This window comes from Salvelinus alpinus, chromosome 3, assembly GCF_045679555.1.
Source record: "Salvelinus alpinus chromosome 3, SLU_Salpinus.1, whole genome shotgun sequence".
In the NCBI taxonomy this organism is placed as follows: domain Eukaryota; kingdom Metazoa; phylum Chordata; class Actinopteri; order Salmoniformes; family Salmonidae; genus Salvelinus; species Salvelinus alpinus.
The window spans coordinates 31515890-31529347 of record NC_092088.1 but is presented as its reverse complement, the minus strand read 5'-3'; the positions used below and the strand labels follow the sequence as shown (position 1 = coordinate 31529347).

The window sequence follows — 13458 nt, the reverse complement described above, 5'->3', positions numbered from 1 at the left end:
TCAAACAGGCAAAGCGTCAACACAGGACTAAGATCGAATCGTATTACAACGGCTCCGACACTCGTCGGATGTGGCAGGGCTTGCAAACTCTTACAGATTACAAAGGGAAGCACAGCCGAGAGCAGCCCATGGACATGAGCCTACCAGATGAGCTAAATAACTTCTATGCTCGCTTCAAGGCAAGTAATACTGAAACATGCATGAGAGCATCAGCTGTTACGGACGACTGTATGATCACGCTCAGCGCAGCCGATGTGAGTAAGACCGTAAAACAGGTCAACATTCACAAGGTCGCAGGGCCAGACGGATTACCAGGACGTGTACTCCGAGCATGTGCTGACCAACTGGCAAGTGTCTTCACTGACATTTTCAACCTCTCCCTGTCTGAGTCTGTAATACCAAATTTTTCAAGCAGACCACCATAGTCCCTGTGCCCAAAAACACTAAGGTAACCAGCCTAAATGACTACCGACCCGTAGCACTCACGCCTGTGGCCATGAAATGCTTTGAAAGGCTGGTCATGGCTCACAACACCATTATCCCAGAAACCCACTCCAATTTGCATAACACACCAACAGATCCACTGATGATGCAATTACCACACATCCCTTTCCCACCTGGTCCAAGCACACCAAGAGTTGTGAAGAGGGAACGACAAAACCTATTCCCCCTCAGGAGACTGAAAATATTTTGCATGGGTCCTCAGATCCTCAAAAAATGTACAGACCATCCTGACGGGTTGCATCACTGTCTGGTATGGCAACTGCTCGGCCCAGTACATCACCGGTGCCAAGCTTCCTGCCATCCAGGACCTGTATACCAGGCAGTGTCAGAGGAAGGCCCTAAAAATTGTCAGACTCCATCCACCCTAGTCATAGACTTATCTTTGCTACCGCACGGCAAGCGGTACAGGAGAGGCTCCTAAATAGCTTCTACCCCCAAGCCATAAGTCTCTTGAACAGCTAATCAAACGGCTACCCAACTATTTGTATTGCCACCCCTCCCTCTGGAACGCTGCTGCTACTCTTATTATCTATGCGTAGTCACTTTAATAACTCTACCCACATATACATATTACCTCAATTACCTCGACACCGGTACATTGACATTGCCTCTGTACTGGTACCCCCTGTATATAGCCCCGCTATTGGTATTTACTGCTGCTCTTTAATTATTTGTTATTGTTATCTCTTACCTTTAAATATATATATTTTTTTATAGGTATTTTCTCAACTACATTGTTGGTTAAGGGCTTGTAAGTAAGCATTTCACTGTTCGGTCTACACCTGTTGTATTCGACTCATGTGACAAATAGAATTTGATTTGATGAGGGAGTCACCTGGAATGCATTTCAATTAACAGGTGTGCCTTGTTAAAAGTTAAGTTGAGGAATTTCTTTCCTCAATGTGTTTCAGTTGTGTTGTGATAGGATAGCCCTATCTTCTGTATACCACCCCTATTTGGTAAAATACCAATATTATGGCAAGAACAGCTCAAATAAGCGAAGAGAAACGACAGTCCATCATGACATGGTCAGTCAATGCGGAACATTAAGAACTTTTAAAGTTTCTTCAAGTGCAGACGCAAAAAAATCATCAAGTGCTATGAAACTGGCTCTCATGAGGAGCGCCACAGGAAAGGAAGACCCAGAGTTACCTCTGCTGCAGAGAATAAGTTCATTAGACTTAACTGCGCTTCAGAGTTCAAGTAACAGACACATCTCAACATCAACTAACTGGTCAGAGGAGACTGCAGGAATCAGGCCTTCAAGGTTGAATTGCTGTACAGAAACCACTACTAAAGGACTCCAATAATAAGAGACTTGCATGGTCCAAGAAACACGAGCAATGGACATTAGACTGGTGGAAATATGTCCTTTGGTCTGATTAGTCAAAATGTTAGATTTTTGGTTCCAACCGCCGTGTCTTTGCAGAATAGGTGAACGGATGATCTCTGCATGTTTCCCACTGTGAAGTATGGAGAAGGTGTGATGGTGCTTTGCTGGTGACACTGTCAGTGATTTGAAGTGGTCAGTCTGAGGGGAGCGAGGGAGCAGCGGTGAGGTTGCCTCTCACCCGGCTCACCGTCCCTCTGCCCTCCTTCCCTCTACTGAGAAAAAATGGCACAGTCTTCCAGCTGATGGTGAAACTCAAGTCGCACTGCATTATTCCTGTCTCATACACCAATTAATGTTTTTACTCCTATGACCAGAGAATGTGAAATATTCCTCTATTAAAAGACAAGACGCTAATAATAATGCAAGCTTATCGGAACACTTTGTTATATTCATTAATTGCAGCATGTGGAAGTAGGGAAAATGCACATTTTATGGCTTATAAAGTGTTGACAGTGCTGAATAACAACTTAAACATTCAATGAATACAGCAGAGCTGCTGTTTGTCTCTCTAGTCATGGTTTTAAAAGTTTCTAAATCTCAGTATCAACTTTTCTGTGCGTTCGAGGCTGATTTTTCCGGTCTATGGCGAGGAAACTGCAGACAGTGATCTGAGCTATCTGATTGGACAGCGATAGGCCTATAGGTGCACTTGATTTGCTCTCTAGGCCTGCCGGGTAGGTGGAGATCTACCTTCAGACACATGAAGTAGTTCAAAATGGGAACACTTTACCTTTCCGGGCGCAAGGACTTCTGAATCAAGTGCACCTACCACCAACAGTGCAAAAGGAATAAAAAAAAAATAGGAATGCAAGGATTTATATATATTTTTTACATTAATGTTTGGTAAATGACTAGGAATGCTGTGGTGACCACTGATGTAGATGCATACTTTGAATATCACCCAAAGGATTACCTTATTCAGTTGTATACATTAGTCCTGTATTTCCTTATTATTGCATTATTTATTAAATCCTTTAACGCAGAGATCATCAACTAGATTCAAACACAGTCCTATTTTTTTCCTTGAGGGGATGGTCGGGCAGGTTGGAACATAATTGCAAATAGACATGAAGAAGCCCAAACATATTTTTGACTTAAACAATCATTTCAAACCTTGCTTACATTAGTATACGATCACATCTCTATTATGCGTGGGAATACTTGGGAACAGATGTCCAAAATTAAAATCACTTTGAGTTGAATTCCTGGTGTTTTTACAGCCTTATGTCCAAATATGAATTTATTAATTATTTGCTCAGAAAACCACCTGCAGAATAGATTCGGCCTGTGGGCCGCCAGTTGGTGAAAACTGTAAGCATCTCAGACCACCTCCAGGGGGTCCCTGTCAGCCCGTGACAGCGCCACGGTAACGGAGTTGGACAGATGCCCTGCCAGCCTCTTCTTGAACACGGCCAGGAAACCCCGCTCACTGTTGCTATGGTCACTGAGGATCACGCTGGCACCCGCAGCAACGGAGTCCAGGACCTCGTGATGGGACATCTCACCTGGGGGAGAAATGAGGTCAGAGGTCAATGTCCAAAAAAAGTGTTAAATAAATCAAAATATATTTGATATTTGAGATTCTTCAAAGTAGCCACCCTTTGCCTTGACAGCTTTGCACACTCTTGGCATTCTCTCAACCAGCTTCATGAGGTAGTCACGTGGAATGCATTTCAATTAACAGGTGTGCCTTGTTAATTAATTTGTGAAATTTCTTTCCTTCTTAATGCGTTTGAGCCAATCAGTTGTGTTGTGACAAGGTAGGGGTGGAATACAAAAGATAGCCCTATTTGGTAAAAGACCAAGTCCATATTATGGCAAGAACAGCTCAAATAAGCAAAGAGAAAGGACAGTCCATTACTTTTAGACATGAAGGTCAGTCAATGCGGAAAATTGCAGTCACAAAAACCATCAAGCGCTATGATGAAACTGGCTCTCATGAGGACCGCCACAGGAAAGGAAGAAACAGAGTTACCTCTGCTGCAGAGGATAAGTTCAATAGTTGCCAGCCTCAAATTGCAACCCAAATAAATACTTCAGAGTTCAAGTAACAGACATCTCAACATCAACTGTTCAGAGGAGACTGCGTGAATCAGGCCTTCATGGTTGAATTGCTGCAAAGAAACTACTACTAAAGGACACCAATAATAAGAGACTTGCTTGGGCCAAGAAACACGAGCAATGGACATTTGAGTCCAAATTTGAGATTTTTGGTTACAACCACTGTCTTTGTGAGACGCAGAGTAGATGAACGGATGATCTCTGTATGTGTACATCACTGGGTCCAAGCTTCCTGCCATCCAGGACCTCTATACCAGGCTGTGTCAGACGAAGGCCCTAAAAATTGTCAGACTCCAGCCACCCTAGTCATACTGTTCTCTCTGCTTGCACACGGCAAGCAGTACTGGAGCGCAAGTCTCAGTCCAAAAGCATGGAGGAGGTGGTGTGGGGGTGCTTTGCTGGTGACACTGATTTATTTAGAATTCAAGGCACAATTCATGGCTACCACAGCATTCTGCAGCAATACGCCATCCCATCTGGTTTGCGCTTAGTGGGACTATCATTTGTTTTTCAACAGGACAATGACCCAACACACCTCCAGGCTGTGTAAGGGCTATTTGACCAAGAAGGAAAGTGATGGAGTGCTGCATCAGATGACCTGGCCTCCACAATCACCCGACCTCAACCCAATTGAGATGGTTTGGACAGCAGGGTGAAGGAAAAGCAGCCAACAAGTGCTCAGCATATGTGGGAACTCCTTCAAGACTGTTGGAAAAGCATTCCAGGTGAAGCTGGTTGAGAGAATGCCAAGAGTGTGCAAAGCTGTCATCAAGGCAAAGGTTGGCTATTTTGAAGAATCTCAAATATATTTTGATTTGTTTAACACTTTTTTGGTTACTACATGATTACATATGTGTTATTTCATACTTTTGATGTATTCACTATTATTCTACAATGTACTACAATAGTAAAAATAAAGTAAACCCTTGAATGAGTAGGTGTGTCCAAACTTTTGACTGGTACTCTAGACAGGTGTGTGCCTTTCCAAATCCTGTCCAATCAATTGAATTTACCACAGGTGGACTCTAAGTTGTAGAAACATCTCAAGAATGATCAATGGAAACAGGATGCACCTGAGCTCAATTTCAAGTCTCATAGCAAAGTGTCTGAATACTTATGTAAATAAGTTATCTTTTTTATTTTTAATACATTTCCCAAAAATTCTAAAATCCTGTTTTTGCTTTGTCATTATGTGGTGGTGTGTGTAGATTGCTGAGGATCTTTAAAAATATATTTTAAAATAAGGCTAACGTAACAAAATGTGGAAAAAGTCAAGGGGTCTGAATACTTCCCGAAGGCACTGTATATGCAAAAGAAATTGTTCAGTATTCTTGACAGTATTTGTTTTAATTCTAGCAGCTGGCATTTATAGCGAATGTACCAGTGATGTAGAGGTCTGCTTTCACTCCTTTCAATACTGAGCCTCCGGACCCAGCACACACTGCCACGGTGCTTACAATGGACTCTAAAAGGAACAATCACATACAATTATGTTATCCTCTCAGCCCCTCACTAGCTGTCAACATAATACACTTATTGCTGTGAATATATACACTAAACAAAAATATAAACCCAACATGTGAAGTGTTGGTCCCATGTTTCATGAGCCGAAATAAAAGATCAAAGAAAATTTCCATGTGCACAAAAAGCCTATTTCTCTCAAATTTTGAGCACAATTTGGTTTAAATCGTTGTTAGTGAGCATTTCTCCTTTGCCAAGATAATCCACCCACCTGACAGGTGTGGCATATCAAGAAGCTGGTTAAACAGCATGATCATTACACAGGTGCACCTTGTGCTGGGGACAATAAAAGGCCACTAAAATATGCACTTTTGTCACAACAATGCCACAAATGTCTCAAGTTTGAAGGAGCGTGGAATTGGCATGCTGACTGCAGTAATGTTCAAGAGAGCTGATGCCAGATAATTGAATGTTAATTTCTCTACCATAAGCCGCCTTCAACGTTGTTTTAGAGAATTTGTCAGTACGTCCAACTGGCCTCACAACCGCCCAACCTGTAATAAAGCCCTTTTGTGGGGGAAAAACTCATTCTGATTGGCTAGGCCTGGCTCCCCAGTGGGTTGGCCTGGCTGCCAAGTGGATGGGCCTATGCCCTCCTGCCCAGGAAGAAATCCAGATTAGGGACTCATTTATTTATTTCAATTGGCTGATTTCCTTCTATGAACTGTAATTCAGTAAAAGCTTTGTTCAGTGTATTTAAAAGAAATGGTGTGTGTCCCAAACGGCACCCTATTCTCTTAATAGTAAGGCTGGGACGATACCAGTATCGCAATATTTTTTCCATAGCAAAAATGAAAACACAAAGAAGAGCAAACACTTTGGTCCTTTAAAAACCTGCTGTATGTAAAATATTGCGTGCTATATCGAAAAATAAATAAATGTGACTCTGGATGACAACATAATGAAGTTTGTTTCCAACATTAGGGCTGTTTTCCTAAAGAAAAACACGTATCGCGATACTGGTATCCTCCTGTCACTACTTTATAGCTACTTCTGACCAGGGCACTATATAGGGAATAGTGTGCCATTTGGGACGCATCCAAGTTAGTTATCCGGTAACAAAAAGGAAGACATAGATGTTTGTTTAGCCTCCTCACTCACCTAAAGTTTGCTGGGCTCCGAGGGCCAGTCGAAGGTGATTCAAACCCAGGTGTGATTTCATTTGCTGGACGGCCGCCGCCACAGTTACGGGCTCGTCCAAAACGCTGAGTCGCCCTTGGCCGTAGCCTGGGAGAGGACGCTACAGGGTGAGAAACAGCCAGGGTCGTATTCACTAGGCACCAAGAGGAATAAAACAGACAAACAGGGAGGGACTGCCTGAACTTTTTGTTTTGCTACAGTGTGCACTAATGAATAAGATGTCACACGTAAAAAGAGTGAAAACATTTAGTAAAATTCATTGAAGTCCAGTCCTATTCACTCTGTGGCAAGCTAAGTCTATTGATTCAGGATAGCAGGAATATGATCCCAGGGGATATTTATCAAGCAGGGATTAACATTAAGGGTTCTCCTATTGCCTGCTCTGAGGTTGCCCCATTGAACTTATTTTATCACCTGCACAAAGAACCAAACTGCAAAGACCTCTAGTAGCCTAAAACTGATCTTTCTGTTTCCCATTGTTTAAGTAAAATACAGACAATTTATGGCAGTCGGGCAAGTTGAGCCAGCTCTGAGAAATGTTTTACTGATAACAACCAAAATATAAATAATTCCAGTACTGATCTTTCTGATTTCTCCCGTGTGTAGATGAACGGCTGTCAATATATGGCACTACTGCGTGTAAATATCTAATTTACATTTTCGTGCAAGTGGTCATAATCTTCGGGCAACCAAAAAAAATACCCCTTTAAATGTTCATCCCTGTCAAGCGTGCTGATATACAGTCTACTTTCCCCTTTCCATGTAATCGTATCTTGCATTTACACAGGTAGCCCAATTCTGATTTCTTTTTCCACTAATTGGTTCTTTGACCAATCACATCAGATCTTTTCACATCAGATATTTTTCAGAATTGATCTGATTTGTCAAAATACCAATTAGTGAAAAAAATATCAGAATTGGGCTGCCCGTGTAAACGCAGCCATTGTGATCTAAAAGGCAAAAATGATCTTAAAATCAGCACTCCGACCAAACTGTCCACTTTGCGTGTTCAGGGTGTAATACGCTGGATACATATGGCCCCAGATCTGTATGTGCTGTTTTGCCAACTGCTATGGTCATATTTCCCATGACAATGACCATAGGAGATGGCTATACAGCACAAACAGATCTGGGACCAGGCTAGCAGCAGTACTCTACCTTTTTTACTTGAAGGATACTGAGAGACTGGCTGGGAGTGGCGTGTTGTAACAGAGTTTGAACACTGGGGGTCAGCCCTGAGTCTGGACAGATCAGACTTACAAAGAAGCCATCAGTTTCAGAGCTAGAGCCAGATAGAGGAGACATGTACAGTAAGTGTAAACAACAGTGAAGAGGTGTATACAGATTTAAGCACGCACACAAACTGACAGAGTATCCAGTACCTGACAGCTGTGTGCTGTAAATTGACACCGCTATTCATCCCCTTCAGTTCTGCCATGATGGTGTTGAGCTCCTCCTGACTCCTGGCTGTAAACTCCAGTTTGTGGCTCTGGGGGGCGCTACTGAACGCTTGACTCAACACTGAAACTTTGCCACTCCCTGAGGAAGACAACAGAAACAGTACTTGTTACTCCGCAGTGCTTTTCAAACATCATTAACTTATTCAGGTGGGGAGAACACTCCAGAACATTCAGATAATTTGAGTAGAACAGATATGACACTCTATGCACATCTTCAATAAACTGTGAAAGTGACATCATCCTACCCTAATCTTTGGATTGGGCTTGACAATTATAATACAATTTGTGAAAACACGTTCATTTAAGATAAATAAAATTATATTTGTGGATGAGTTTACATCTGCCAGATGCCTTTTGGGGGTTTTTGTGCTGAAGATCATTACGCTACGTTTTTGCCCATTGAAGACCATTCAAAAAGCATACAAAAGTTCAAAAACGAGATCTTGGAAAATTCTGTGTCACTTTCATAGCGCATATCCTGAGCGTAAAAGGTCCCAGATATAATAAAGCACTCAATCTTATAACCTAAGCACTATTTGATTTGATAGTAAGTGAACAACAACCCAATTTGGGAGTACTATAGGCTTGTATACCACTTTTTTTCCCTACTCACCATACCCAAAACCAGTTTCTCCTTTACCATAATGGACCAACAAAGCAGCATAACATCCAGGGCCTCTCACACCAAAGTTTACAATATTGAGCAGTTGTTGAAGCCCAATCCTTTTTGGGGGGGGGAACAGAGCTACAGCAGTCCACTTTGCTTATTATAAAGCTAGGGGGAACACTGACAGCAGTCTCTTACCAACTCCTTCGACCAGCCAGTCATTCACGCCTCCTTTGACGCTGTCCCAAGAGGTGTGAGGAGAAAACACTGCTATTCCAGCCGTAATCGCCCGGATAGCCAATCGCTGCTTCCAGTCCTTTGAAACCAAGCACTTGATTGGATGAAACAACGGGGGGTGGTAAGAGATGATGAGATCGCAGTTCATGGCCTCTGCTTCTGACATGACAGAGTCGGTCAGGTCATTGGTTAACAGGATGGTTTTGATAGGCCGACATTTAATGGGCTCAACTAATAGGCCAACGTTATCCCAGGACTCTGCCAGTGATAGAGGGGCGAGCTGCTCCAGAACCTTGAGAACCTCCTTTAAATCCATTGGACCTGTTGGACGAGAAGAGTGGGAAGGGGAGCACGAAAAAGAGTAGCAATGACAGAGATGGAGATGGGTAGAAAGCTGACAAGACCTAATACTACAATGAGAGGGGTCAGAAAAAAAGGATGAGCGAAGGGCAGACAATTTGGAGTGAGAAGAGAAAGGGGAACAAGCGAGTGTTTGAGAGATGCTTTCGTGGTAGCTCCTTCTGCAGGTCAATGACAGAATTCTCTGGAAAACATTCTTGTATCCAGTCAACATTAGTGTAGACCTGTGTGCAAAAGAGAGTTCATTTGATATGAATAAATATTGTTTGCATCCAAGAGCAAGGTTAATCTGCAACAAATAGGCTGCATTCTCTTAAAACATCATGACCTGTTTATCTTGTCACCTATCAGTCTTGACATCTATTATTAAAAAGGCCAATTGTCAATACGTGTCAAAACTCCCATTCAAATGTAGTGGTGGAAAAAGTACCCAATTGTCATACTTGAGTAAAGATACCTTAATATTAACGACTCAAGTAAAAGTCACCCAGTGAAATTGTACTTGAGTAAAAGTCTAAAAGTATTTGGTTTAAAATATACTTAAGTATCAAAAGTAGAAGTATAAATTATTTTAAATTCCTTATATTAATCTAACCAGACGGTACCATTGTATTTTTTTCACATTGATATCCAGAGGCACACTCCAACATCATTTACAAACGAATTGTGTGTTTAGTGAGTTCGCCAGATCTGAGCCAGTATGGATCACAAGGGATGTTCTGTTGATAAGTGCGTGTATTGGACCACTTTCCTGTCCTGCTTAGCATTCAAACTGTAACGAGTACTTATGGGTGTCAAGGAATATGTATGGAGTAAAAACGACATAGTTTTCTTTAGGAATGTAGTAAAAGTAGTCAAACATATAAATAGTAAAGTGAAGTACAGATACCCTCAAAAACGACTTAAGTAGTACGTTACACCACTGCTCAAATGCTAAGCTGTACGGTTCTAGCTACATTTATGTAGGCTAGCTAACAGGTTTGGATTGCAACGGCTGCTGTTGCCATTTTGGGCATGGTTGTTTAAGGTGCATTGTTTACAAATTAAATCAACTGCACGGGTTTAATGACCAAGGTAACGTTAGAATCGAGCTAATTTAAATCACACGAATATGAGCCAGAGCAACTCTACAAACTAGCTAGGTAAAGTAACTTAGACGCATGTATAATAGCTTCGCTAACATTAGATAGCTGGCTCCCAAATTTCGAACAGGGCCCACAGCAATACACTAGCTAAGAACAAAAAAAGGTGTTTCTGTTTGCATGTTCAGACTGGTGTGATTCATACGTTACATTTTAAACGTAAGTTACCAATTAATAGGCAAAACTTTGAATTGGAAATGCAAGCATGGTAACAACACTTACTGGTGGAGAAAGAGAGCCAGCTATTGTCGTTACCTTCTTCTTCGATTAAGTTTAACCGCGGTTGGCATCCAATAAATGTTGCATTACTGCCACCTACTAGACTGGAGTCTAACTCCCATATACTTTGCTTGAATTATTATTATTTTTATAAATAAATACAACAAATCCCCAACCATCTAACACTACACCCAAAATAATTATAATAATAACATTTTCTCAAATGACTGCCTCGCCTGGGTCACCAACTACCTCTCAGAGTTCAGTGTGTCAAATCGGAGGGCCTGTTGTCTGGACCTCTGGTAGTCTCAGTATATATTAATGACGTCGCTCTTGCTGCTTGCTGGTGATTCTCTGATCCACCTGTACTCAGACGACACCATTCTGTATACTTCTGGCCCTTCTTTGGACACTGTGTTAACAAACCTCCAGACGAGCATCAATGCCATACAACACTCCTTCCGTGGCCTCCAACTGCTTTTAAATGCTAGTTAAACTTCCTTTGGCCTCATTTTCTTACAGTTCTCTGCTGCCAATGACTGGAACGAATTTAAAAAATCACTGAAGCTGGAGTCTTATATCTTTAAGCATCAGCTGTCAGAGCAGCTTACCGATCACTGTACCTGTACACAGCCAATCTGTAATAGCACACCCAACTACCTCATCCCCATATTGTTATTTATCTTCTTGTTCTTTTGCACCCCAGTATCTCTACTTGCACATCATCATCTACACATCTATCACTCCAGTGTTAATGCTAAATTGTAAATATTTCACATATATGGCCTATTTATTGCCTTACCTCCCTAATCTTCTACATTTGCACACACTGTACATATATTTTTCTATTGTGTTATTGACGGTACGTTTCTTTATGTGTAACTCTGTTGTTTTTGTTGCACTGCTTTGCTTTATCTTGGCCAGGTCGCAGTTGTAAATGAGAACTTGTTCTCAACTGGCCTACCTGGTTAAATAAAGGTGAAATAAAATTAAATAAATAAGTAAGTAAAATACTCCACTATTTCAATCTATTTAGTGCTACTTCAGGCCAACAGCCTGAAAGGAAGGAACACCACCACTTAACACACCCTGTAACTCTTCTGATGTCAAGTCTTGCACACCCAAATACCTCTGCAGCCGCCACCTCAACCTCTATTTTCTGCGACTTACGTTCCATCCCTGCAGAACAGTTGATAACCATTGCTATAAATGCCAAAAATCCAATCTTACTGAAACATGTATCACTTGTTGGTTTATCCCTCTGTACTGGTACAGATCGAATACTCACAGCACTCCTCTCAGGATCCCTCCCCCTTGACCCATCTTCCTCTACTTTCTTCACTGCCTCAGCATATGACAACTTCTGCACTAGTCTAACCCTGGAAACCTCAACCTGCCTCTCACACAGGACATTTCTGATCCCCAGCCCCATGGGCACCCCTACAATTAACACATACCACTACTTTCCCCAATGCTACACCTTCCTTTGTCTCATGCCCTTCTGCACACTTCTCATACCTAGGAACCTCCCTCCTACACACTGCTGCCACATGCCCATAAGCTTGGCACCTGTAACAACGTAATGTATTTGGCACAAAAGCTCATGCAGGATAACTTATATATCCTAACATCACTTTGTCGGGCAAAAGAACAGACAATGACTCTTCTGTTTCTCCACTCATCCACACTGTCTGCGTCACACCAAATGACGAGCATCACAAACACCGGGAATCTTCCCCTTCAGTTGGTCAGCTTTCACATTTACCGCTACCCCAGTAACCTCTCCTTTTAATGATGCCCTTTTCTTAAGAGCAAAACCATTCACATCTCTTGACCCCATTCGTTTAACACGGAGTGCCTGCTCCCTCTGACCAGCAGAAACACAAACAATTATCACAAGGCCACTTCTGGTTACCTTCGCCTATTCCACAGCATCCAACTGTTTTTACCCACCCTGAAACCACAAATGGATCAGCCAGAAGGCAAGGGTACACTTTTTCCAAAAACGTAACTTCTCCTACTGTCAAAGACTCATCTTTATCCTGACCCTCGGTGCAAGCCTCGGGCTCCGAGAACTTCACCACACCTATGAACTCCGATACTTCGCCCTCATTCACTTCCATTTCTCCACCTGTCTTCAACACACTCTGCTTACACTTTCTACCCTTCCTCTTTAACAAACCATCTCCTTTTTCTCACCATTTTTTCCCACCTCCTCTGCCTCTCTTTTCCCTCCATTCCTCCTCCGTACTCCAAGTATAAGTCTCGTAATGATAATGCTGCACTTCTCCTGACATACATCTTGTTCTTGCCTTGTCAAGGGACGCCATTTAACTGGCTGTCACAATCTCTGTACAATCAGCACAATCCCCTCGGGATGTAGCGCTCAACAGTGCATCCCGCTGGTAAAGCAGCTACTTTGTCTTGATGTTGTTCTTTATCAATAGCTACCGCAACGCTTTTACATTTCAAACAAGTGTGCTCCCTTTCTCATGGATTCCTCGATTCGCTTGCTCAGACCCTGTGCCCCTCAGTCATGCTCTGTCCAGAAATGTCTTTTGATAACGGAAGAATAACTTTAGGAATGCCTTCTTCTTCTTCTTCTTCAGGTCCGCAAACAATGTTAATGGTGCATGGTGCACCTACTGGATGGGGAGGGGGGAACCTCTTCATTCAGTCAGTATTCCCTGTAACATTTTGGCTGATCCAGAAGTATTTTTCACACCTTTACAATGATGTCTAGCTTCTTAGATTTTTTTATTAGTTTCACTAGTGCAATGCGCTTCTTCACAGTTAGTGTGTCAGGATCTTTCT

General features: G+C 42.2%; 1 protein-coding gene across 1 annotated transcript; it reads right to left on the bottom strand.

Annotated features, from left to right (window-relative positions):
* Positions 1–2839: 2839 nt before the first annotated feature.
* nif3l1 (NIF3 NGG1 interacting factor 3-like 1 (S. cerevisiae)) lies at positions 2840–10736 on the bottom strand. The gene is made up of 7 exons (XM_071392529.1): positions 10648–10736; positions 8885–9507; positions 8002–8158; positions 7778–7901; positions 6581–6719; positions 5340–5423; positions 2840–3402 (listed from the first exon to the last, which is right to left on the bottom strand). Exons 2-7 carry the CDS (start codon positions 9495–9497, stop codon positions 3218–3220), a joined length of 1302 nt encoding a protein of 433 aa, XP_071248630.1. The 5' UTR covers positions 9498–9507; positions 10648–10736; the 3' UTR covers positions 2840–3217.
* Positions 10737–13458: the final 2722 nt, after the last annotated feature.